Source organism: Podarcis bocagei, assembly GCF_964188305.1.
Source record: "Podarcis bocagei genome assembly, chromosome: 2".
In the NCBI taxonomy this organism is placed as follows: domain Eukaryota; kingdom Metazoa; phylum Chordata; class Lepidosauria; order Squamata; family Lacertidae; genus Podarcis; species Podarcis bocagei.
Window position 1 is genome coordinate 99,842,264 of NC_138126.1, and position 25,541 is coordinate 99,867,804.

The 25,541-nt window shown below is 44.8% G+C and overlaps 2 protein-coding genes across 2 annotated transcripts in view; one reads left to right on the top strand and one right to left on the bottom strand.

The window, feature by feature from the left end:
- The window catches only part of ACSF2 (acyl-CoA synthetase family member 2), a gene marked incomplete at its 5' end in the record, with an annotated part of 58,005 nt that overhangs the window by 15,664 nt on the left and 16,800 nt on the right, over positions 1 to 25,541 (top strand). Inside the window, 5 exon segments of the mRNA XM_081184567.1 lie at positions 1,144 to 1,306; positions 2,161 to 2,256; positions 2,831 to 2,979; positions 4,016 to 4,107; positions 5,252 to 5,328. Of these exon segments, the coding sequence (XP_081040693.1) occupies positions 1,144 to 1,306; positions 2,161 to 2,256; positions 2,831 to 2,979; positions 4,016 to 4,107; positions 5,252 to 5,328 (577 nt within the window).
- Positions 9,642 to 20,396, bottom strand: CHAD (chondroadherin). Its single transcript, XM_081183874.1, has 4 exons — positions 19,506 to 20,396; positions 11,732 to 11,895; positions 11,206 to 11,351; positions 9,642 to 10,040 (listed from the first exon to the last, which is right to left on the bottom strand). Exons 1-3 carry the CDS (start codon positions 20,283 to 20,285, stop codon positions 11,210 to 11,212), a joined length of 1,086 nt encoding a protein of 361 aa, XP_081040000.1. The 5' UTR covers positions 20,286 to 20,396; the 3' UTR covers positions 9,642 to 10,040; positions 11,206 to 11,209.

The following is a 25,541-nucleotide window of genomic DNA, read 5'->3' on the forward strand; positions in this document are numbered from 1 at the left end:
ATCGCTGCGCAGTGAAAGCAGCAATCCCTCTTGCTGTTCTGGCTTCTGGGATAGCTACGCAGCCTGCATTTGCTCCATAAGATGCACACACATTTCCCCTTACTTTTTAGGAGAGAAAAAGTGAGTCTTATAGAGCAAAAAATACGGTACCTGCTTTGCATGCAGAAGGTTCCAAGTTCAACTCACGGCATCTCCAGGTAGGGCTCAGAAAAGCGCCCTGCCTGAAACCCTGGAGAGCTGCCAATCAGTGTAGACAAGACTGAGCTAGATGGACCAGTGGCCTGGCTCAATATCAGGCAGTTTCCTATGCGTCTTTCTCCACCCCACCTCCCGAGTATTCTGCAAGCAGGATCTGTATCTGCCAGAGTCCTGTGGCTTTTATGCATATATGGTGTCATAAAGCCAAGTGGAATTACTGGTAGACTTAGTGGATTATGGTCTTCATAGCAGAATCCAGGCCAAGCCGCTTTTTGTGTAACCTTTATTGCTGGAACAGAAAAGGTGATTTGCTGTGACATGGGCAGTTCCTGCTAAGGAAGGTTGAGGGGACAATCTATGTGTGTCTGATGCATAGGCATTTGGCATGGATGACCTTTGGAACCACAGCCAGTGTGTTAAAAACTATTTCTCAGTCTCCAAACATTCATGGAAAGATAAGAGACCCGCCAACCCCACGTAGTCCGTTCTGGTCTCTTATCTGTGAATCCAACCTGCTGCCAACTCCACTTTTAGAACATCCTAAAATTCTTTAGCAAGGTCTCTTCAGCACAAAACCACTGTGGCACTGTGTTAATACCATATGAGTCAATTGTGGAACCTGAATAATGAAAACGTTATGAAATTACTCAACCATCAATTTGCTTTTTTTTTTTTTTTTGGTCAGCACAGCAGCCATGGGTGAAATTGAAGCCTGGTTAAATTTAGAGGGATTGTATAAAACAGTTCAGATTATTCATTCATCAAACATCAAGAGTCCATTCATGAATTCCTATTCCCATCTTCCTTCTCAGCTTCTGGGGGCAGGGGAAAATATTGGTCCATATACTGTACCTGGAGCTTATTCCCGGAACTTGTGCTTGTACCGTGGCAAACTATATTCTGCTTTTCCCTGTTACTGAGCACACCTTCCTTTTTTTGTATCAGGTTACCAGAGCTTTCTGTTGTAATCACCTCAGACTCCAAGTTGCCCGGTGCATTCTCAATGAACGATGTGATGCAGGCCGGAGACAGCAGACACAAGAAGCAACTAGAGGAAATACAGAAGACGCTGGACTGCAAAGAACCTATCAACATCCAGTTCACTTCAGTGGGTACCAAATGTGCTTTTTCTGGTGTTCAAATAATGCAACCTGCAATGGTCAGAAAACAGGAATATTCTGTACCAAATAAGCCAAGATCTGAAGATCAAGATCTGAATCACTTGTACAGAAATGTTTGCCTACATTTGCAGGAATTTGTTATCTGGGGATTGTGAAAAATAATGGTGTGGTTTTTTTTTGGGGGGGGGAATCCAAAATATTTTGATAATACCTTATAGAAAACAAGGAAAAGCTAGTGTGTATGGTAGTACTGTATTAAGATCAAAAGGATTAGTAACTATGAGAAGGAAGAAGTGACATAGAAGTTCTAGCTTCCTGACCACTTCCAGTGCCTGTCCAAATTCCATTTCCTTTCTAAATTTTCATGGGTTAGAATAACATAAGAAACCTGTTTGATGAGACCAAAGGCCCATCTAGTCTAGCATCCTGTTTTCTCAGGGGTGAAGCATATGCCAGCAGGCAGGCAGGCAGGCAGGCAGGCAGGCAGGCAGGCAGGCAAAGCATACTTTACTTACCATCACACTTTAGATCAGGAATGGGGAACAAACAGCCCTCCAGATATTGTTGGACTCCCAACTCCCACCAGCTCCAGCCAGCATGAGCAATGGCCAGGGATGATGGATGTTGTAGTCCAACAACATCTAGGGACCCAAGATCAAGAAAGGCTGTTCTAGGCCACAAATGGAGAAGCTAGTGTGTTTCAGCAACATCTGGGGGACCACAGGCTGCCCATCCATGTTATAGCATTTCAGCAATTTATGTATTGCATCTGAAGTCTTGTAATTAGCCCATGACTGTGGGTGAGGTCTAAACAAGCTAGTAAAACATCTCTTTCCTTTAGGGAACAACAGGAAGCCCCAAAGGAGCTACCCTTTCTCACCACAACATTGTGAACAATGCATTCCTCATTGGATTAAGACTGAGAGTTCAAGACGGGGTGAGTCATCTCAGTCTATTGGTTAACGTTGAGCATGCAGACACTAACTGTATGGAGCAAAATCGTGTCCCCTAAGTAATGAGTGAGGGCTGTGTGTGTGTGTGTGTGTGTGTGTGATGCTGGTAATGTAGAATTATACATCATTGTCCCTCCTAGTTTCTCAGATTTTCAGATACACTTTTCAAGGTCTTTGCCAGAAATTTAATGACTAGTAACTTCATTTTTTTAAAAAAGGTGCAAGGATCAATAATGTGCATTTGCCACCAGATTCTCAATTTCTAGGCCCCCTGTTTATATACTTAACCTGAATGTGGCACACTCATATCCTGTATTAGTTAGAGATTGTCTAATTCTATGTGAATGTTCTAGTCTAAGAGTGGCTATTACTTGATGGTTAGAAATTTTTAAGCTACATACACTTTTCTGACAGTCACACATTGTCCCACCCATGCAAATCTCCACCCCAGGCTTCCTGCTGGCATTCCTCTGGTCTCTGTGACAATGAACTGTAAGCAAAGTTAGAGCCAGCACTGGAAGGCAAGTCCACCGCTGTCTTTGTTTCCCTTGACCCTAGAATGCCCGCTGCTGCCTCCCTGTCCCTCTCTACCACTGCCTGGGGTCTGTGGCAGGCTGCGTGCTGATGGCTATTCATGGCGTCTGTCTTGTCTTCCCGTCTCTAAGCTTCGATGCAAAAGCAGCACTGAAGGCCCTGGACCATGAAAAGTAAGAGTCCGTCTTAAGCTTAGTTCTAGAAAGAATTAGCTGTCTATTAAATACAGGCCATACTGGGGTGTATGGGGTGTTAGGGGGGGTCGTGGGGGTCTGGTGGGGGGGTCATATTGTGCTCCTTCTGGGGAGGTTTGTCCATCTTTGGTCCCCACCCTGCATTTTGCTTGCGCCTGTGACTCCTAGAAGCTGTCATCATGGGACAGCAGCCACACCCTGGGAAATGGCTTCGACTAGCTGGCTAAGCCAGGTGAGGGTAGCCGATGAGTCTCAAACTCTTGGTGAGTTAGCGGCTTCTCTTGCATTGAAAGATGAGATCCGGTGGATTGACCAATTGTGGCTCCAACATTCAAGAAGGCAAATTCTGCACATGGTGTAGAGGGAAGTGAGGGAATGTTATTGGGAGAACACAACACACACTAAACATTACAGCACACTGCCGTCTTCAGGAGTGAAGAGAATGTGGAAATTCATTTATGTTGCTCTGAAGGAATCACTGTAATTGAAACGGATATACTTTGCCTCTGAAGAAAGTATATGCAGAAACAGACTGGGCATGTTTGTATTCCACAATAGAATTTTCCCACTTGTAGAACATTTTGAGCTTTTAAAAAATTGGGTGGGTGGTTAGGGGTGTTATTAGAACAACTGCCTTTTTTGGGAGCCACTTTCATATGTCACAAAAATCTGCTTTTTTTGCTTTGCGCTGACTAAACACTTGACAGCTTGGTGTTGGTTTCATAATGTTGGGAACCCCAATGCCAGGTGGTTGAGGATCTTTCAGGAGCTCCTGGTACCCCATGAAGCTGGGGAGCCATCTTTCATGTGTGGAGTTAGGCAACGGGGGACATGCATGCATTCAACATTTGTGCACATTTTGTTTTCTTTGCATTGGGAAAAGATTTCCCCATGGTTACAAGGAATAAAGACAAACTTGAGCTTTCATACCTGCAGTCCGAATCAGGTGGAGGAAGCAGTTGCCATGCTCCTGCCTTCGTTTTAGCAACCTGCAATTCTTTGTCTTTATTTGAAGATGTACCCATGTTCACGGCACTCCAACCATGTTCATAGATATGCTAGCTCAGCCTGATTTTGCCAGCTACAACCTTTCAGCTCTTCGGGGCGGTAAGTATAAGAACCCAAATGTAAGCATGTTTAAATGAGGTTTATCAGCCCCACATTTTAAAAAAAATGCTAATGGATGCCTTTTAAATACAAACTTTAAACGGAATCAAATGTATTTGCATCAGTTTGCATATACCACAACCTTCTAATGGTACTGAAATAAGTGTTAGATGGCTTGCAATCTACTTTTAAAATATGCTATTATGGTTACAACAAAATGTTGTCTTTAATATTTTATTTTTTCATTCCCCATTACAGTAACATGCTTTTTAAAAAGCATGCCTTTAATTCACCATTTAATCATTTCAGGCTTGCCCTCATCTGTTAAAATCAACCCCAGTCAGCATAAGTTCTTAATTATTCGACCAAAGATTGCAGCTTTTGTTTAAACTAATTTCCTTTAAAAATGAGCCAGCTTTCTCCATTTTTAAAGAGGAATTGGCTCATTTCTAGGTGAATGGGGGGGGGCGCTGCTGCTGTTGCTGGTTGATCTTGCCCATTCCTTCCCCAAACTCAAATATTTTGAGGTAAGTAATCTCATGGGTTTGATCCAGCAGCACAGACATACACCTAGGGACCATTCTTCCCTTCAACTTGGTGACACTTTCAAGAGCAGCAAAATGTTAATAAAAATTAGTGGAGTATATTAGTGAATGACTAAATCATGTTATGTTTATCCTCATGCATGAGGAATCCATCAAGCACACCTTCCTTTTTATTGCTTAATAATCTGAAAGTTTGCGGGGTTTTTTTGCTATTTCTGTTACTGAAATAGCACAAGGTAGACAATACATTGGTTTCCCATTTAAAAAAAAAATACTGCATCCACCAGTGTGTGGCAGCAGAGGCCAGGCAGACTGCAAATATTGAATGGAAGGCATCCCAAACCAAGTATCTGCAAATAAAAATACAAGTATGGAATTACACTGTTTGGATTCACACAAACGATACTCACATGTTTTGCTACTGTCTGCCCTATCAAAATCTCGGCTGATTTGCAAAGCGTCAGGGTTAATAAGGGAATAATAATAATACTACTACTAATGATGATGATGATGTTGTATGCAGCCATTGTCATGACTTGCTTTGTAAACTTGCAGTGTCCTTTAGGCAACTTCTCAAGGTATGCATTTTTGTCTTTCAGGAGTCATTGCAGGTTCGCCAGTTCCTCCTGAGGTCATGAAGAAGATCATCAACAACATGAACATGCGGGAGATAGTGGTGAGTCACCCTTAATCTTTGGGTTGTGAAGGTTCCTCTGTTGCAGGAGTGGGCAACCTCAGCTCAGGGGGTCAAATGCAGTCCTCTGAGCCTCTGTGTCTGACCCTTGGGGACTCTGCCCCAGCCATCCCATCTCCTGGCCACACCTATCGCTGTCACCCTCGCTCTACATCATCCTGGAATGCTTTTGCCTGGCTGGGATGCCTTCTAGAACCTTGATAATGCCTCTTGACTGCCTGCATGGAGAGATGGTTGGTGCAGAAGCCTCTGTTTTGTTGCATGGTTGGGATGTATCCTGCTGTGCAAAGGTTAGAGTCATAGATGTTATTTCACCCACTTTTGTTTCTGATCCCACCCACTTTTTTGGCCTCTTGCACTGCCCACCCTTGGCATGGAAGCCTACCCTTGGAAGGCTGTCCACAAGAAAACATGGTTGTTTGGAGATATATATATATAGCTAGAACATGATTACATGAATTTTCATTTCGAAAATTCCCATTGAATGTGGAAATTGACATGGCTGAATTGGGAACTAAAGGTGTAAGGGACCCCTGACCATTAGGTCCAGTCGTGACCCACTCTGGGGTTGCGGCGCTCATCTCGCTTTATTGGCCGAGGGAACCGGCGTACAGCTTCCGGGTCATGTGGCCAGCATGACTAAGCCGCTTCTGGTGAACCAGAGCAGTGCACGGAAACACTGTTTACCTTCCCGCCGGAGCGGTACCTATTTATCTACTTGCACTTTTTGGTGTGCTTTTGAAGTGCTAGGTTGGCAGGAGCAGGGACTGAGCAACGGGAGCTCACGCTGCTGCGGGGATTCAAACTGCCGACCTTCTGACTGGCAAGCCCTAGGCTCTGTGGTTTAACCCACAGAGCCACCCGCGTCCCTAACTAAAGGTGTAGCTGGCCTTTAAAGGGATGCATGAGATGGAAGGGGGGGAAATCTGCCATTCTAGATCACTGGAAGAATATGGGCAATGGCGTTTCTTGGTGTTGGACAAACCTGTAACCCAAGTTTCCTGCTTGGCAGGGGGTTGGACTCAATGGCCCTTGTGGTCTCTTCCAACTCTATGATTCTATCATTCTATGATTCTAAGTCAAGCCCTGTTGTGTGTGTTTATCGTTTTGCATGGCTGCATCACATGTTGCTCTTAAACGGCCTCGGTCCAGTATACCTGAAGGAGCGTCTCCACCCCCATCATTCTGCCCGGACGCTGAGGTCCAGCGCCGAGGGCCTTCTGGCGGTTCCCTCATTGCGAGAAGCAAAGCTACAGGGAACCAGGCAGAGGGCCTTCTCGGTAGTGGCGCCCGCCCTGTGGAACGCCCTTCCAGCAGATGTCAAAGTGATAAACAACTATCTGACATTCAGGAGACATCTTAAGGCAGCCCTGTTCAGGGAAGTTTTTAACGTGTGATATTTTATTGTATTTTTGGTTTTTATGGAAGCCGCCCAGAGTGGCTGGGGAGGCCCAGCCAGATGGGCGGGGTATAAATAATAAATTATTATTATTATTAAAGGAAAGGGCCTTGCTTGGAAGTTTGTTCCTTTGATGTTCATTCTGATGCATAGCTAGTCAATTTGTTGGCCCTCATAGTGTAACGTGGATCATGTGCACACTCTCTCCCCTTGTGCCGGCAGAGCTATGGATATTAGTGAAGGAGCTTTGGCGATGGGGTTAAACAAGGGGAGCAGTATATGGTGTGGCAGGTGATCTTTTCTGCTCTGCCAGGCAGCTTCTTGCAAAGCTTTCTAAGAAGATCTCACGTACAGCCCTGTGCATTGCTGCTGTTAGGTAATATACAAGACCGTGCTGCCGTATTGTTTGGGCCCCTTGGGACATATTTGTGATACTCGCGCACGTTTCAGGTTGTATGGCTGGACATAAGGCTGTGCTCCCATGTCGTTTTTGTGACTGCACAGTCTCCAGTGTGCCAGCTTTTCAGTCCTGGAAAGAGCCAGCTCTGTATTTGAAAACAGTGAAGTTAGGGACTCATGCATCTATGATTGTGGCCTGTGCTTATTTTCTGCAACAACACCAAAAGTAGAGCACTGGAAGGCTGCAGTTAATGATCCTGGATGAAGAGAAGGGTCTCAGAAAAGATGCTGTGCAGACTGTATTTCAGGCCCTCCAGACATTTTGATCTCCAACTCCCATCAGCCCAGCTCTACATGGCCAGGGTTCAAGGATAATGGAAGCTATAGTCCAGCGACATCAACGGGGGAGGGGAGGAACACCCTTGCTGTACAGGTACCAGAGACCATATTTTGAGTGTCCCCAGGTGCAAGGTGTTTGTCAAGAGTTTTCAGTCTATGGGATTGCTCTTGTAGCAATAGCAGGGTCGCAACGCATATCATTCAGTAGTGTCTATTGACAGACCTCAGTTTCTGACTCATGGAAGACACATAAAAATGCATGAAAACTTGGTCACTTCATCTTTGCAGCAATAGCTTTATACAGAAGTTGTACATAAGAAAATATATAATTTGTTTTCTACATATGAGTAAGAGGATCTTGGTGTTTTGTTTTGTTTTCTTCTTTAAAAAAATCCTCCTTGGAGTCATTTACACTCGGTAACAGAGGAATAAATATTATATATTTATATAAACCTTCAGGATTAAAAAAAATAAAAGCAGTTAAATTGAAATTGTCGTACGGTAAAATCCATGGTGATAAGCCACAGTCATCTTGCTGCAAACAGCTATATGTCATAGGGTGGATGGAGGAATCTTTTTTTCAGGATGGCAGGTAAGAATCCCTTTGTGTCGCCTCCCCCCTCCCACCCCTGCCCATTTTATATACACACACCTTATGATATCTTGTTGTTCTAGGACTGTGGGTTTCAATCTTCCCTAAGAGAAACCTCCTCTGTTTCATTGTCTGCCAATGAACCCCTGTGAATCGGCTCAAGAGCCTTGCATGCAGAAAGGATTCTGGGCCGCAATCTCCATTTGCAAGGCATGCCGTCCAAATCCATTAGGCTTTGTCATTGCTCAACATGAACCGAGTGTGCAGCCTAGAAGCCATTCCAACCCCCTCTTGGATCTGCATACTGACCAGGAGGATCAGTAATGGTGGGCAATAGCCAAGTTGCCTTTTGGGGAACGGTTGTGTGTGTGTGATTAGAAAATCAGTAATTGAGGAACCAGTCCCTGCCTCCCCCAAGTAAAAAAAGGGCTTCACTTCCAATGAACCCTAGATTTCTGTTTAGTCTGATCAGCCTAGAGAGGAAAATCTGCTGTTAATTTTCATGATGACCAGCTAGCCCACCCATACTGCTACAACTGAGTACAGATTCACTGTGGTAGCGCCTCAAACAGGAGAGATGCTCCATCTCTTATGAGCTGAACCTGGAGAGTTATACTGCATATGTTATATAGGTAGATTCTGGAGATCCCAGCTCAAAGAAGTCCAATAAATCCATTGTTGCCGCTCATGTATGGTTGAAGGGCAAGTTGTGAAATCCTTACCACAAAAATGGTAAGGATAACTTTGTTACCAGAGCCTGATGTCCTTCTTGCATGGGGGCGAGAGAATCTATTTATACCAGGAATAAAGACCCAAATCACTGTCCCTGTTTTATATAGTCCCAGGATTGCACTCATGTTTCCGCAAAGCACAGGGCAAGGATGTTGTTCTTTGATTTGTTTTCCTACACAGAGCATCTAGATGGAATTGGATATAAGGGTTCTGCATTTGGCAGTTCAAATGGGATATCAAACATCAGATGCCAAATTCTTGAATGACTGGGCATTCAAAAGGGCAGAACAACCATTGCAGCCCTCTAGTTGGTGATTCAGTCTCTTTCTTACATTGAACTGGTTGGGAGGGAAACATCAGTCTGTGGCCATATTTGCACTTATGAAATCAATATTTTAACTGCTCACCCTAAGGAATATTGGCATGTGTGGGTGCTGAGAATTCCCCATTGGAGATCCCTAGAACCCCTCACCAGTGTCTTAAGCTTTCCTGCATTGGGAAAGCTGATTCTTAAACCAGTTCAGATGTGCAATATAGATGGAGCTGGGAATTGCTCACATGTCACTGTTGCTCAATCTCTTTCCCACCCCATGCCTTGTTTTCAGTAATCTTCCAGCATTTGTCCCATTGCTTCTCCCCTACTGACAACCACCACCCAGGTGGCACCCATGCCAAATATTAAAAGAAGGCAATGCAACATTTGCATTCAGAATAACCCCCCCAAAATTTTCCTCACAGTATAGGCCACGCACCGAATTCATGTTCTCATGCTGGTAGACTTTAAGGTTCTGCTCAAGTACAAAGTTTCCAATGCGAAATCAGGGATTCATTGGGTTGGGGATGTGGAGAAACTTTTAATGTTCTCTGTTAACTCCCATCCTGTTAGAAGGCAAATCCCAGAGACAAACTGAGTAGCTGAATGGCATCAAGAAAGAGGACTGTGTACTTTACCAGCAGGATCTAGTTTAGCTGTGTCTTAGCACTGCCATGCATAAGTTTAGGTTTTGTTTTTTGTTAACAACTAAATCTTTTAAAATAATAGATATAATAACAGAGGGGGGGGGGATGAAATGGTGGATTCCACTCTGCGATCTTCATATAGCAAGAGGTGGTTGCTACCAGATATATGTTTCTTGAAGGGGTGGAGCTGCTTGGGGATGAAGGGCTTGGATGGAGTCAGTAGTTTTCTGATTGGTTGAAGCAGCCAGTCACCTGGACCAGCTTTCCTGGGTCCTGGGAGGGCAGGGAAGAAGAAAGAAAGAAATACCTCCATAAACCTAAAAAGTATTCTGAGCAGATCAAGTGCAATAATAATTATGCTTAACATTTGTATGGCGCTTTCACATTTTCAGAGCACCTCACCTGCTTAATCCTCACAACAACTCTGCAAGGCAAGTTAGTTTTACCACCACCCCATTTTGCAGGTGGAGGGACTGAGGCTGAGGACATGAGCGTCTTGCCCAGGACGATTTAGTGAGTTCCTGGCAGAACGCCCTGATTGATACCTCCAGCAAGTTTCAAAAGTTCTGCAGAGTGACCATTTTAAAACAGAGATGACTCAAACAGGAGAACTTTCCATGGAAAAACACACACCTCTGGTCAGGCAATAAAACATGCTCTGGTACATTCACAGTGTTCAGGAGGCAGGAGCTCAGCTGGGTTTAGCCAATAGATGAGTTGACATAGTGTCAGGGTATAGACAGACATAGCCAGCAGCTTAGCTTTGGAACAAGATTCTCTCATCTGTTGCTTTCTGTTTCTCACTCATTCCTCTGGACTCCTTTCCCCTGCCCAAACCTTTGGCAACAAGAAACTATGTTGTTTCCAACCTCGCTTCTCTGAACTGCATCCATCTCTGACTACTGGGATGCCATGTTCTGGGACACGGGGTCCTTGTATGTAATGCAAATGTATGTGTTTTGTAAGGTATTGGACTTTTGACAACTATACAAAATGAAGCCTTCTGTTGATACACAGAACAGGAACAGGCCAGGTGCCTATGCTGCCAGCTTACGTAATTATGCCCTGCCAGTGGGCCTCAGGGATGGGTAGATGAGGATTCCATTCAAAGAAGCCTATGGAACAGCTTTGCTGCTGACACTACTAGTAACGGAGAGCTAGCCATTAGTTCTGTCTAGGCTAGAGCAACATGGCAGGCCCTCCCATTCTGAAAAACGGCACAACACTGTGAATCAGGACCTCACTCGCCTCACTTTCTCTGGTTGCAAATATACATGGGCAGACACTGGTGCTAGAAAACGTGTCACCTGTTTGATACTATGGGTGTGGTCTCATAATATTTTATGGGGTAATTTTGGGTGTGATCAGGCGAAGCCTGTGTGGGAAGGGTTCTCTGAAAGGCATCTTAAATAGAAAACAGGAGGGGGGGAACAATTGCCTGCTTAATGGCGACTTCCCTTCTTGGACCTCTTCGTGGGGACCTTGCAACCGCGGAGTGCAGAGGTATCTCTGATCTGCTGTCCTCGAGCTGAAGAGGGCGATGCGCAGGCTGCATCAGGGCGTGATCGAGTGGATTCCAGCCACCTACAGAAGAAAAAGCAAATTTGCATGGTCACAACAGTGTGGTTGTCAGGGTAGATCTCCTGAGTGAGATTTACCAACTCATGCCTTGTACTGGCAAGGATTCATTAGCTAACCAGTACATCTTATCTATATCTATCTATCTATCATCTATCTCTATCATCTGTCTATCTATCTATCATCTATCTATCTATCTATCTATCTATCTATCTATCTCTGTCTGTCTATCTGTCTATCTGTCTGTCTGTCATCTATCTATCTATCTATCTATCTATCTATCTATCTACTCAATCAATCATCTATCTATCCACAAACACACATACACAAGAGTGGACTAGGGGAGTCATTGCACCCATGAGATATAGAACAAGGTGTTCTTTTACCTGCGCAGAGGTGCTAGCTGACAGGAGCAGTGCCAAGGGTTGTTCGACAGGGTGAGGGTCTCAAGACGGCTGAAAGGGAAGTTCCCAGGAAGACTGGACAGTTTGTTGTTCTCAATGTGAACAGTCTTCAGTGTGGTTACGCCAGCAAATGCTTTATCTGAAAACTGAAGCACAGGCACATGTGTCAATCATCATGCAACCAGCAGGGAAAGGAGAAGCTTATCCTTTGGGCCTAGTTGACAAATCAGTTTTTTTTTCTGGCAGTACATTTGGACTTGGTGTGGATACTTTTGGGCTTTCCGTCGGCATGTGGTTGGACACTGTACATACAGGATGCTGGAATGGATGTACCTTTGGGTCAGATCCAACAAGGCTCTTCTTCTGTTTCTATGACTCCAAACCAAAGTCCAGCAGTCACTCTTAAGTAACTCCCATTTCTCTTTCTGTATTTCTCTTCATCAGTGATCAGTGTTTCAGGGATCAATACCAGGGTGGGGGATGTAGTGTGGAATGCCCATTAGATTTTTACATGCACACCTAAACTATGAATTTAGCCATAAGTATCCCTCCTTCTCCTCCTCCTCCTTCAATTATAGCAGGCTTTAGGACCAAATTGCATGATGCTGAGTTTTGTGTAGTCTCCCCCCATTAAAAAAATAAATTCCCCACTCCTCTTTCTGGTGGCTTTCCTCATAAGAAAAGAAAGAAAGATGCAGCCATTTCAGAAAAAAAACTTCTAGAAGGGAAAAGGTTAGCAAGCCTTCCCCACCACCACCATTGTGCGTCTTCCACTTTAAACTTCTTCAGCTGTATTTTGTAAAAGACAAAAACAGGGGCAGACTACACATGGTTGAGCTTTAGTTTCCTTCCCTGCAGCATGAATCTTCCTGAGCTCCGGAGAAGAGCGAAGGGTGGAAGGAGGACCACCTTAGTATTTGTCTTCATACTTTAGGGTCGCTGAATTTAAGCTCTTGGAATCTGAAACCATGACACTACAGGCATGTGTAGCGTACAAGGCTGTTCTCTGATTAGAAGAGACATTGATGACCTTTTTGGGGGGGTTATGTGCCTCATATTATTTAAAAGATATGTGTGTTCCGACAACCTCCATCGCTCTCCCTGCCTCCAGCTTCTTTCTAGACATCTCTTCATTTCCAAACAAGCAAAGAGATTATTTGGCTTTTCATAGTTGAAATCCTTTCTGGCACCCAGTTGCCACATTCATGGAGAGGAGTATTTGTGGAGACTCAAGGGCCTGTAGACTTTGGCAGAACCCGGTGGACTCTCAATGGAAAGTTACACTTGGCATTCAAGCACAGTAGAAATAGCAAGGCAGATTTCCAGTGACTCAAGATTCCTCTCCCCTTTCTCTTTTTCCTGACCGGGATGCTGCATAATATGTACATTTATGCCATATATAGGTTTGCTTGGAGATTACAGCTCTTTCACAGAATTACGAGACGGTAAAGAGCTAAAGCAGTTATTTCTTGGCCTAGTTGTCATCGTTGCTCCTTGCTTCACTTGGAAAAATTCCCATGCACACAAACCCAACAACATAAACTTCCTTGGAGACTACTAATTTAGGTTCAAAACATCTACCAGTGGTTACAACAATGTTCTCCCCACTACCACTCCCCTTATTCCCTTTCAGGGAAATGAAAAGAATATATACTAAGCCCGGATAAAATTACAAGTCATTCCAGTGTTTCCACAACACGTCACAAGAATCAACTAATCACTGAATAAATTCCTCTACAGACCATCACTGAATGAATCCCAGAACATTCTCCTTGAGTTGTTGGCAGGGCTCTTTTTCACACGAGATGCAAAGGCAAGCATCTCATCTTAAAGAGCTGTATATATTTGAAGGAGATGTGCTGCAATTCTAGAGGGCTTTGCGGTTCACCGCCAGATGTTGTAATTCTTGCTCCTTTGTGTAGTGGTGTTATGCACCTGCTCTTAGATATTGTACCTCCTGGTGCTGAGTTTGTTCTGGAGTCATCTAGTGTAGCTATTGTCTGAAAGGATGAGATGAGACTGAGTGTTTATATAGATTACTTCCTGTTCATTCCCTTTTTACCTTTAGTTGTGGCAGGGATTAAATCATCTTTTGAATTTGTGATCTTCCCAGGGAAGGTGTAGCTCTGTTTGGTTGCTCATTGAGAAGTCTGTTGACCCATTCCAAAAGGTTGCACTGTCATCTCTGGTATTTGCCAGCTGAGCCTTGGCTGGTTGGTACTCTGGCCTGCAAACTGAACCATTACTAAATGCCTAGGTCTGCTATCTGCTTGCAGAAACCTCTAATGTTGAAACTACATGTAAAAGTGTTGTGTTCATTACTTTGACTACTGAAATAGCAAATTCTCAGCTTTTAGAAGCTTTGTTTAGAATTCATGTTAAGGGTAGCAATGTGTGCCAGTAAGCAAACCATATGGGATTGCTAAACAAAAGGAGAACCAAAGTCCACAGCACAGTAATTAAGGGGGCGAGGAGAAGAGAGTTAAGGGAGCTGGAGAAAGGGAAGTGGGCATGGATCCCCTTCTCAGGTTATATCAGCAGTAATGCTGGCATGGGGGAAGGATCCACAGCATCAACTTCTTTCATCTGGCTTGGTTCTTTCCGTGTCACCCAACAGAACCCATGAAGAGGAGTATGTGAAACTGCATAGATGGGATTAGACTAGGTTTACGTATATACAGGTAGATTGAAGAAGCAAGAAGAACTGAGGGTCCACACAGGTGGAAGGGAGATTTTGATTAGGCTCCAGCATGTGTTCGAAACTCCGCCTGAGACCCTCCTTTCCTGTGGAGCTTTGCTGAAGTTCCAGCCTTCGAATGGGATCAGTGAGTATCATCCATTCACGAGCCAGATGGCAAAAGACATAGCTGGTTTATGGTGCTGTGGACAGCTCCCTTGTGGACTTCTCCTTTCTGGATTAGATACCATCCTTTTCGGATAGGAAATACATGTAACTGTCAAATAGTAATCCAGTTGCTGGTATAACTGAACTTCAAACCGTGAGCCAGGATTGTGGACTGGTGAAAATCACCATTGTGTGTCTCTGAGTTTATACAATTCATTCAACAATCCAAACCCCATTGTTCTTTTAGGTACTGTATACTGTATTCTGCTCGGGTAAAGCCTAACAGAGTTCCACAACTACTTCAAGTGGTTGTTTTGTTTTTTAAAAGTGTGTCACAAGATAATACCTTTATGGTAGCATGTATGCAATTCTGAGGCTCTTGAATACTGTTGTAATTTGGAAATTGAAAAGCTCTTTCATCAAGAGGACTTCACATTGCTCCAGTCCTGAATAATTTGCCAGTTGCCAATCCCCATCCCTGAAAACTCCCTCCTCCCTCTCTGCCACCACCACCTGCTTCATAACTTTGCGTCTTGGGGTGAATCTTGCTCCTTCGGGTGAATCTGTTTGTTCACCGTTCATCCTGATACGTCTGCACAAAGCTTACATGGATCTTAGACTGTGTCTGGTATTTACGGACACAGTAAATTTGTGTACAAGGCTCATATGACAATGAGCATTTCTCCTGAATTGCTTCTTGGGTGTTTACATGACTTCCTGTTAATCGTTTTTTCACCCCACTTTCTCAATGCATAATCTATGATGCCTTCAGACTGTCCCTTTCCACACTGCAAAAAGTTCATTTTAAAAATGTGGATTTGTGCTTTAATCTATTTTAGTTGCACAGACCTGAAGTTCTAGTAAGCAATTGAATCTCTCTCTCCCCCCAGTGAAATATTGACAGTGTAGATACCCTGTATTAGCTCTGTGCTCTGGATGATTTTCTTTTCCGTGTAAAATGTGTATTTAATTTTGTTTGCCAACACTCTGCCATTCACAGAGCTTTATTGCTGGGGGGGCGGGCGGTTCATGTTGCTGCATCCCTTAGCATCTCTTTGAGGGTCACTGTTTTGGTGCTGATTCACCTGGATAACCTCAGCATGGGTACATAGCATGGCTGGAAACTTCCCTCCTTGTTCACCTGGAAGCCTTCCATGATCCTTCTGCTTCTGTTTGATGTGGTCTCTTCCCCCCCATCTGGGACATGCTCCATCTAGTGTGATGTCACTGCTGCCTCCTGTTTACGAAAAGCACCTCAAGCATGATGCTTCAGCCTCGGGGACATGACTCATTTGCCGAGAAGAAGAGGAGTATTTTGCTGCATTACCTGAATGTCCCTCTAGCTCTCTTGATAGGAACAGAGTGCCTTTGTGGAGCGCTGTGAGGGTTTCTCTTGAGAGATAGTCAATAAACAAACCCTTCTTTATGAAGTGTAAGGTTGGAGAGAGGCAAAGATGCAAAAGTCCTCATGTGTGCTCAGTCTACCTGACTGCAGAGCACTCACCAGTCGCTGACGTTAGCCTCCACTTCTGCGGTGGTCACTGCATTCACTTACTCGTTCCAATAACAGGCCATCAGTCTGGTGTCTAGGAACAGAGCTTTACTCTCCCTTTTACAAACGGCAGGTATAGGGGTGCCAGCCTTTTGCCTCCAGTACTCTGTCCCATTAATTTCCTAGTCCAGCCTTCCCCAAGATGATTTCTTCCATACGTGGTTGGACAATGGAAGTTGTCCATAAGGCTGCTGGGAGTTGCAATCCAATATAATCTGGAGGGCACCAGGTTGGGGAAGGTTGGGGACCTAGTCTCTGCCTGTCAATCACTCTCACTATACAAACGGACACAGCCTTTGCATCATTCATTTTGGAGGACAGGCACCACAACCATGGCTGTTATTATTCAATATTATTTAGTTTGAAAGCATCGCAGGCTCCATGTAGTACCATGAAGCCTCCAGGTTACAGGGCTTAAAAACAGATGAGATGAAGGCAAAAGGGGGAGGAATTTCAAATGAGTAACTAGAACAGATAGTGGACAGGGAGGTAGGTAGTGGAAATGTGAACAGTGATGCAGAAAAACATTCGTTTCCGTTCAGGAGCAACCTGAAGGAGGAAAGGGTCCCAGGGCTTGGTGGAGAGAGAACTGACTGCTAGGAAATTATTCCAGAACAACTTATTTCAAATTTAGGAGCGTGAAATGCAAATAATAAACCTATCACCTTTTATCGTTATTTTGCATTTTCACTAGCACCTGAAGTGCTTTTTTGCTAACGATTTGCTTCTGTAGTTGGGTGCTGTGAGTTGTTAGGAAGCCTCTCCAAGAGCTACAGTTCTGAGCACCCTTAACAAACTACAGTTCCCATGATTCCTTGGGGGGAGCCATGACTGATAAAAGCCATGATGTAAACAGTCAAAGCTCTTCAGGTTTGACAAACAGGGGAGAGAGTCTGTGTAGGGAGTCCTGTCCTTTTCACATCCCACTTACCCATTTCCCACCATCATTGAGATATTTGCTTCAAAGGGGCATGACCTGTAGGGATGGGCAAATCTGCCCACTTCATTTTCTCTCAAATTTTCATTTTTCTGATCTTGAGTTCCATTTATCCTATGTCCACATCAGTTTGGGATTATTTTTTAAAGCCTGCACATTCCTTATAAACTACACATTTTTGCAAGCAGTTTCCCCTAATATAATACACTTTGTACATTATTTTCACTAATGCACACTTATTTGTGCACCCTTTCCTGTAAATATCTGAAGGAGCGTCTCCACCCCCATCGTTCAGCCTGGACACTGAGATCCAAGCGCCGAGGGCCTTCTGGCGGTTCCCTCATTGCAAGAAGTGAGGTTACAGGGAACCAGACAGAGGGCCTTCTCGGCAGTGGCGCCCACCCTGTGGAACACCCTCCCTTCAGATGTGAAGGAAATAAGCAGCTATCCTATCTTTAAAAGACATCTGATGGCAGCCCTGTTCAGGGAAGTTTTTAATATTTAATGCTGTACTGTTTTTAACATTTGATTGGGAGCTGCCCAGAGTGGCTGGGGAGACTCAGCCAGATGGGCGGGAAACAAACAAACAAACAAACAAACAAACAAACAAACAAACAATATTGTTATTGTTATTTGGATGGAGAACTGCATCACTGAATTCAGTGACGTGCACATCTTGAAGGGTAGCTTCATTTTGATTGGCTCAAGAAGTGGGAATTAGGTGGATTCCCGTTAAAATGTGAACCAAACTAATTCCTCCCCTGCCCCCATCCATAGCAGCCAGTCATGTTTTTCCAAACCTGGCGTTGCCCTCTTCTTCTTCCCCAACTAAACATGCCTTCCAGGCTCCTGAGAAGAAGGTAGCAAATGCTTTCACCTTCCCTACAAAGAAACTACAAAGAAAACTGTCAGTCCCCCCCCCCCCATTTCTGAATCTAGCTTATGCTTCGAAACATGCTGCCTCTTCTCCAAATCACCCAGGAGGCTGTGGCAAACCACTGGGTTTACTTTCAGGCTGTGTGGCTTTCCTTCCCCCATCAATGTTGTTCCCAAATGTAGCATTTGTCTTTCCTCTGTCGGAATGAATTATAATGTTAAAAGGTGCACTGCAAACACACCACTGGAAGCAGGGGGATTGAAACCTGCTTCCTGCTGCTCATTTCCCCTGCATGTGGAGTGAAAGCAGGATATGCACCCCAAACGGTGTCCCACTTATTTTGCCCCATACAGTGGTACCTCAGGTTAAGTACTTAATTCGTTCCGGAGGTCCGTACTTAACCTGAAACTGTTCTTAACCTGAAGCACCACTTTAGCTAATGGGGCCTCCCACTGCCGCTGTGCCACCAGAGCACGATTTCTGTTCTCATCCTGAAGCAGAATTCTTAACCCGAGGTACTATTTCTGGGTTAGCGGAGTCTGTAACCTGAAGCGTATGTAACCCGAGGTACCACTGTATAACTGTGATGGGAGCGACTGAGAACCCAGCCAGCCCTTCTGTTTTTTAACTGTGCTTTAGGCATGAGTGTGGCAGAACAGAAAGAGACTGCGTTTGAAAAGTCTGCATTAGAAGCGTTTGCAAACATCGTGGTGGCTGGGGGTATGCAGTGGTACCTCGGGTTACAGATGCTTCAGGTTACAGACTCCGCTAACCCAGAAATAGTACCTTAGGTTAAGAACTTTGCTTCAGGATGAGAACAGAAATCGCACGGTAGTGACAGTGGGAGGCCCCATTAGCTAAAGTGGTAGTTCAGGTTAAGAACAGTTTCAGGTTAAGAACGGACATCTGGAACAAATTAAGTTCTTAACCTGAGGTGCCTCTGTATATGGAAGGCAACAATGCCTCCGAAGGGCAAAGGTTGCTTTCCCCGCAGAAGTGAAGGGGAACAATTCATTCATATGTAAAGAAGTGATGCACCTGGTAGTCTCAGCCACTGAGAATAAACTCATGGCTTGATGGCTCACCTGGGGTGGCTAACCTTGTTTGTCACCCTTGCCCTTGGGCAGCCCTTCATCACCTGCATGCCAACAGTGGGTATGGCCACCTTGCACCCTCACTTTGCACACACAGACTGCCCCCCTCCTCCGCTGATCCATGCAGATCAGCGGAGGGCGATGGGATTGTCACACTCTCCCTGCTCATCAAATGATTGAACCAATGACCAAGGAGGGGGCTGGGTTAGGTGCAGAAGTTAAATCGTCTCTGTTCAACCCAGTATAGTGCCTTACTTTAATTTCTATTTCCTTTTTGGTGCTGGCAAAATGGGGAGCGGGTGCAGGGAGTGGGCAGAAAACTGTGTGGGGAGCTACATTAATGTCCCACTGTTGTTGCTAGAACGGGGTGGAATTTGGGTAAGAGCGAGATGGAATATTTTGAATGGGTAAGATCTAGGAAGGGAGAGGGAAATTTCTGTGGACCGCTTACCTTTTCTAGGCCCATGTTTTCCAGGCTGAGTGTCTCCATGTAGCGCCCAAAGGACTGGAAGGCTAAATCCGGGATGATCTTCATGGGGTTGTTTGAGAGTTTCAGGTCCTCCACCACTCTCAGCTTGCTCATGGCAGCCCCAGGGTAGCTGGTCAGATGGTTCTTATCCAGGTGGAATATGGCTAGGTTCTCCACATCGTCCAGGGCCGCAGGATGGATGGAGTTGATAGAGTTGTTCGAGAGATAGAGCCAGCGGAGATCCTTGGTCCCATGGAAGGCTCCTGCTCTCAACTCTCGGAGCTTGTTGCTGCCTAGCTGCAGGATGAAAAGGTTGATCAGTGGGGAGAGGAGCCCCTTGGGCAGGTCTGGGATCTTGTTGTGGTCTAGGTAGAGGTAGGTGAGCTCCGTCAGGTCATCGAAGGCCCCCATCTTTATGACGCTGATGTCATTGTTGGACAAGTAAAGGTAGACCAGCTGCTTCAGGCCCCGGAAGGCTCCGCTGGAGATCTCTTTGATGTGAGAATGCTGGAGGTGGAGAGAGACGAGGTTCTTCATCTCCCTGAAACCGTTGGTCGGCAGGACGGGGAAGTTGTTCCTCTGCAGGTTGAGGAGACGCGTCTGCTCAGCTACCTTGGGGATCCTTCTCAGCCCAACGTTGTCGCAGATGACATGCTGGAGGTCTCCCCCATGGCAGTGGCAGTTCTGAGGACATGCCTGGAGAACGGGCAGGAGGCATAGCAGCAAGCCGAAGAGCTTGAGTACGAAGCCTGACCGGTCCATGTCCACAGAGCTGTGATGGATGTGCAGGGAGAAGCAGCGGCAGCAAGAGGAGGAGAAGGAGGAGGAGGAGGGAGAAGGTGGAAGGGAGAGTGAGCATGCAGCAAGCTGAACACAGCCCTATTTATAATGTTATTAAAAAACAAAATCCCTTCCCACTAACCGCAGCCAGCAGCCAGACTCTGACTTGGAAGCAACTGGCTTCAGGAACTTGGTGTGACTTTAACCCCTTGGCACCAAGCACAGAGGGATCCTCCTTCCCTCTCCTCTTCTTAACTTTGATGATGCAGGGAGTGCTTCTCCTGCTAACAAATCACCACGGGGAACAGTGTTTGTATGTCTGTTGCTGAAAATTCTTGTCCTTCCCTGAACCATGTGTGCAGGAAAATAGAACCGTATCTAAGGGGATCTTCAGATGTGCTGAGGGGGATGTTCTCCTTGTTGCCTTCTAATCAGTAGCTGATAGGAAAGGCATGCCAGGGTAACTAACATGGAAGCAATCTGAATTCCTCCCCTGCCCTGCCCGGTTCACAGGGCATCTTTTGGGCTATTCCATTGAGTATACTGATTGTCTACTGTGGATGCAATCCATCTTCCCCCCCTGCCTCCCCTCCATCTGGCTTACCTAGAGCTCAGAGGTCTACATCCTTTATTTGTTGTTTTTCACTATTCATAATAATAATAATGCAAGTAACAAATAGCCTCGCAGCTAAATTGTTGGCTGAACTTGGCAGTTAAGTAATACAACAACACCACAAACTGGCTTGTAAGTATAAAACCAAATTTACTAGAATAATAGTTAGAATAGAGATAGACTTGTGACCATTCAAACAACAAACATACTAAGGTGCCATGTGCAAGACAAAGCCTGGAGATACTGTAAACATGGAGTGGATAAATGTACAACCCTATCTTAACAAGTTACATGTGCAGTAAACGTTATACAGACTGGATAAATGAACCGTTCAACAAGTAGCGCAAGTCCAATCACAGAACGACAACCCCGTGCTGCCACAATGGCAAGGGTAGCACACTGGAGAATATGAAAAAGTTTTTCAAAGCTGTTTTTCAAAGATTGAACTGGATGAGATGTTCTTCAATGGGTCTTGAGTTGGAAACACAAAGCCATATGCATGGATCAATCACTGGAAGGCAAATCAAAGCCACCACCCTGGTGAGAATAATGCAACTGGGCAAAAGGAGACCTGTTCTCCAGATATATTACAGGTTTCACTACACACTTCATCAGTCTGAAAAGCTGCATGATACAAAATAGCACTCCAATTGCAATGTGTGGTGAACCATACAAATTAGAAAATATCAGTCTCATACTATACCTTCCCCAGTCATACAAAACGGTTTGCTCAGGATAAAGAAAGTATTCACAGGCACAGGTAGTGTTCAGACTCATAACAAGCAGTTAAATACAATACAGGTGTATAGAATCAATCATCACATAGTGTTGGACTCAAACTCCCATCAGCCCCAGTCAACATGATCAGTGATCAGGGTTGATGGGATCTAGAGTCTGATAACCTCTGGAAAACTTTAAAAAAAATCAATTTAAAAAACAGTAAAAGCACCATCAGTAAAACTACTGGTAAGTTCAAGTGGCAGTACTTTAAAATGCCCTCTGGAAGAGAGTAGAGATTGGGCCAGGCAACCTCTCTGGAGCAAGGTGTTGGTGCCACTGCAAGAAAGCCTCTGCTCCTTGTGTCCAGTCTCCAGACTTCAAATGATGGAGGGACACAGAACAAAGTCTCATTGGATGATATTCATGGTTGGGCAACTTCATATCACTGGAGACAAATCCCAAATCATTTCTGGCTTTAAAAGTCAAAAATAGCAGAGACTTCCGGGTTGGCGCCATCGCCGCATGCCATTCGTCGGAGAGCGCTGGCTTCTTCCATTGGAAATTCGGACATTTAACAACAACCCGTGAGTAATTGGGTAACCGGGTATAAAAGGAGAAAAAAAGGAATTTTTTTCGGATTCGGCACGATCGGGGGGGATCTAAAAAGGAAGTCAGTCCCCTACCTGATTGTAAACATGCTAAAACAAGGACTGAGAAACCAAGATCGATTCAGAAGTTTATTGCTGACAAAAAATATCAATTCCACGATGGGATATTACAAGAATTGTGCTGGAGGAGAAAAGTCGAGGGTGAGAGGGAAAAGGCAACCCCCCCTGGGAACCGGGGCGATTCGGAGAACCTGGCGGAGAGAGATGGAGAGTTTGACAGCTGTCAAAGTAGCTGTCAAATCTTGAGAATACAAAGAGGACTTTGTTACAAGTATTTTGCTGGTTAATTTTGTTACAATTGGACATAAATATGGATACAAAATGTCGGGGGGGAAAAGAAACAACAACTTGACTTTTGGATTAGAGGACACAAAGTTACTGCAACCCCCCTAGAGGGGCTTTGGGACATTGCAAGTGGCGTATGTGGAAAACTACTCCGGGATGTGTACTGGTCTTAGCTCCTGGGAAAGTAGCAAAACTGAAATATTGTTTTGTCTACAGAGGTGACAACACAATAGAATCTTTCTATTGAAGTAAGGTAGGAACTGGACGTAAGTTTTTGTTCCTGAATAACAAACCTCTGTAGAGATACTAGATTTCAGAATAAGAATGGGTTTGCAGCTGAACAAGACAGAAACCTGAGAAAGTAAGAAACAAAAGAGCAAAGGACCAACTATGCCACGGAAAGAATAATGGGAGGAGCAACAATGACCAAGGGAAATTAAAGGCCTCTATTAGACTGGATTTTTGAAGTTAAACATTATCAAAACAAGCAAATTCAAAGAAAACCGGCAAGATGGATTGAGGAAAATTTGGTTGTGGACTTGAGACCTCCAGGCCGACAACATACAGACTGATGGACATGGGGAATCCAAACCGGGGAAGGGAGGGGGAATTCTAGAATCCAAAGGCTATGTAACCAACTTTTGGAATCTTCTTCTATCTTCTATCTTTTATCTTTCTATATAACTTTGGTATTTTGATTTAACATGTTTTGGGGAAAAAAAGGGGGAATTCGTGGAAGGAAACGGGGCAGATCTTGGGGGAAAAATCTTTGTTCTATTTTGTTAAAGATGAGGAGTGATGTTAAGATTGTAATTTAAATTGGCTAATAGGTATAACATATTAGGTTTAAATTGGGAATGAGAACTTGTGGAACCAACGTAGGGAAAGGGGAATACAGTCGGGAGGGGAAGGAGGGAGTCCCAGAAAGAAGGTTATGAAAATAAGGGTTTAAAATTGGTCTTTCTTTTTCTTTCTTTTCTTTATCTTTTCTATTTTTTCTATTCTGTTATTGTTGGAAATTTTAATAAATATGATTATAAAAAAAAAACGCAAGCAAAAAACAACCACAAAAAAGTCAAAAATAGCACTTTGCCTAAAAGCAAACTGACAAACAGTTTAGATGGTATTATATCACAGTTGCACGCTCCAATCTGTCACTTGTAGTTCATGTTCTGGCAGCTGTATTCTCGTCTGGCAGAAGCTTCCAAGCTGTCTTCAAAGGCATCACCATATAGATTGTACTATGGTATCACCTTGCCAACAAAGGCCTGTATAGTAAAAGCTATGGTTTTCCCAGTAGTGATGTATGGAAGTGAGAGCTGGACCATAAAGAAGGCTGATTGCCGAAGAATTTATGATTTTGAATTATGGTGCTGGAGGAGACTCTTGAGAGTCCCATGGACTGCAAGAAGATCAAACCTATCCATTCTGAAGGAAATCAGCCCTGAGTGCTCCCTGGAAGGACAGATCGTGAAGCTGAGGCTCCAATACTTTGGCCACCTCTTGAGAAGAGAAGACTCCCTGGAAAATACCCTGATGTTGGGAAAGATGGAGGGCACAAGGAGAAGGGGACGACAGAGGACGAGATGATTGGATAGTGTTCTCGAAGCTACCAGCATGAGTTTGACCAACCTGCAGGAGGCAGTGGAAGACAGGAGTGCCTGGCATGCTCTGGTCCATGGGGTCACAAAGAGTCAGACACAACTAAATGACTAAACAACAATGGTAGGCTAACCTGGAGCTGATTGAGGCATAAATAATGGCTAGGTCTGACTTCCCGAAGAGAAGGTGTGGCTGCTGTTTAATACAGAGCTGGTAAAAGGCACCCCTAGCCACAGCTTGGTCATCTAGGAGTAAGGTTGGGTTCAGTAGTACTTCTAAGCTACAAACCTGGGAGTGCCACCCCGTCTACTCATAAACCACCTGCAGTAGAGATCCTGGCACATTAGGCTAGTGAGAGGGGAGTGGAGAGATGTGGAGTTCCCTTCCTTCCATTTTTTAGCAAAAGTGGAGGCAGAGAATAGAGCACATAGTATCTGTGCACTTGAAAGGCCAGCACAGAGACACAGCACGATGTGAAGCAGTACCCAAGAACCCCAGGCCTTGGTCCTTTGCCAAGTGGGGACAGGACGGGGGGTGGGGGAGAGAGAGACTACAGAGGAGTTGAGGGCAGAGGCTGGAAATGGAACATTTTGAGCTGGTTTCTCGCCAGATGCTGTTGGCTGTAGCAAACAACTAAGACCTGGGCATATACAACTGTGAGCTTGTTGAGGCTTCCACTGCTGGAGCTGGCTACAAAAGCCAAGCTGGCTGGGGTGTTTACGGAGGCGAGACAGTCTCAAGAAAGGGAGGAAATCCAAGGACTGGTTTAGGACACAGAGGAGGGATTATTCACAAGGATGCCTGGCTTTTTCCATTGTTGAAAGGAGGTATCGCGGTGCATGCGGCGCAGGGCTGTTATACACACTGGCCAGGCCTCTTGTTTTGCAGAGGTACATTTCAAAGGGACTTTTTAACTGAAGTTGGAGGGCTTTTTTGCACCTTGGGGTGTGTGCGTTGATTTTGGGTCATAATTCCAGGCAACTTTTACTACTGCCAAATGAACTGTGCCACATTATTTTTTGACAACTTCCCATGAAGATCTCTCAGAAGTGAAGAACTGGGAAGGTGGCGAACTCACTCCTGTGATGCCCAGTGTCCTGTGCTGTCCATAATACATAGCCCAGTACTCACCTGAGTTCTCAGCTTTGTTCTTTTACCTGCCTGGAGCTCTGGCTTCCCGGTGTGTCCTATTCTTCCACCCCTCCCACTGCAAATGTCCAGCTCTGTTTGCTTCCACTACCTTTGCATTCTGGACATGCTCTGAACTTCATTCCTCTTTCTAGTGAGCTTCTGGCCTCCCATTGTTCCCTTCAGTGTAGTCTACCATAGGGCTGGGCGATATCTGGTTTT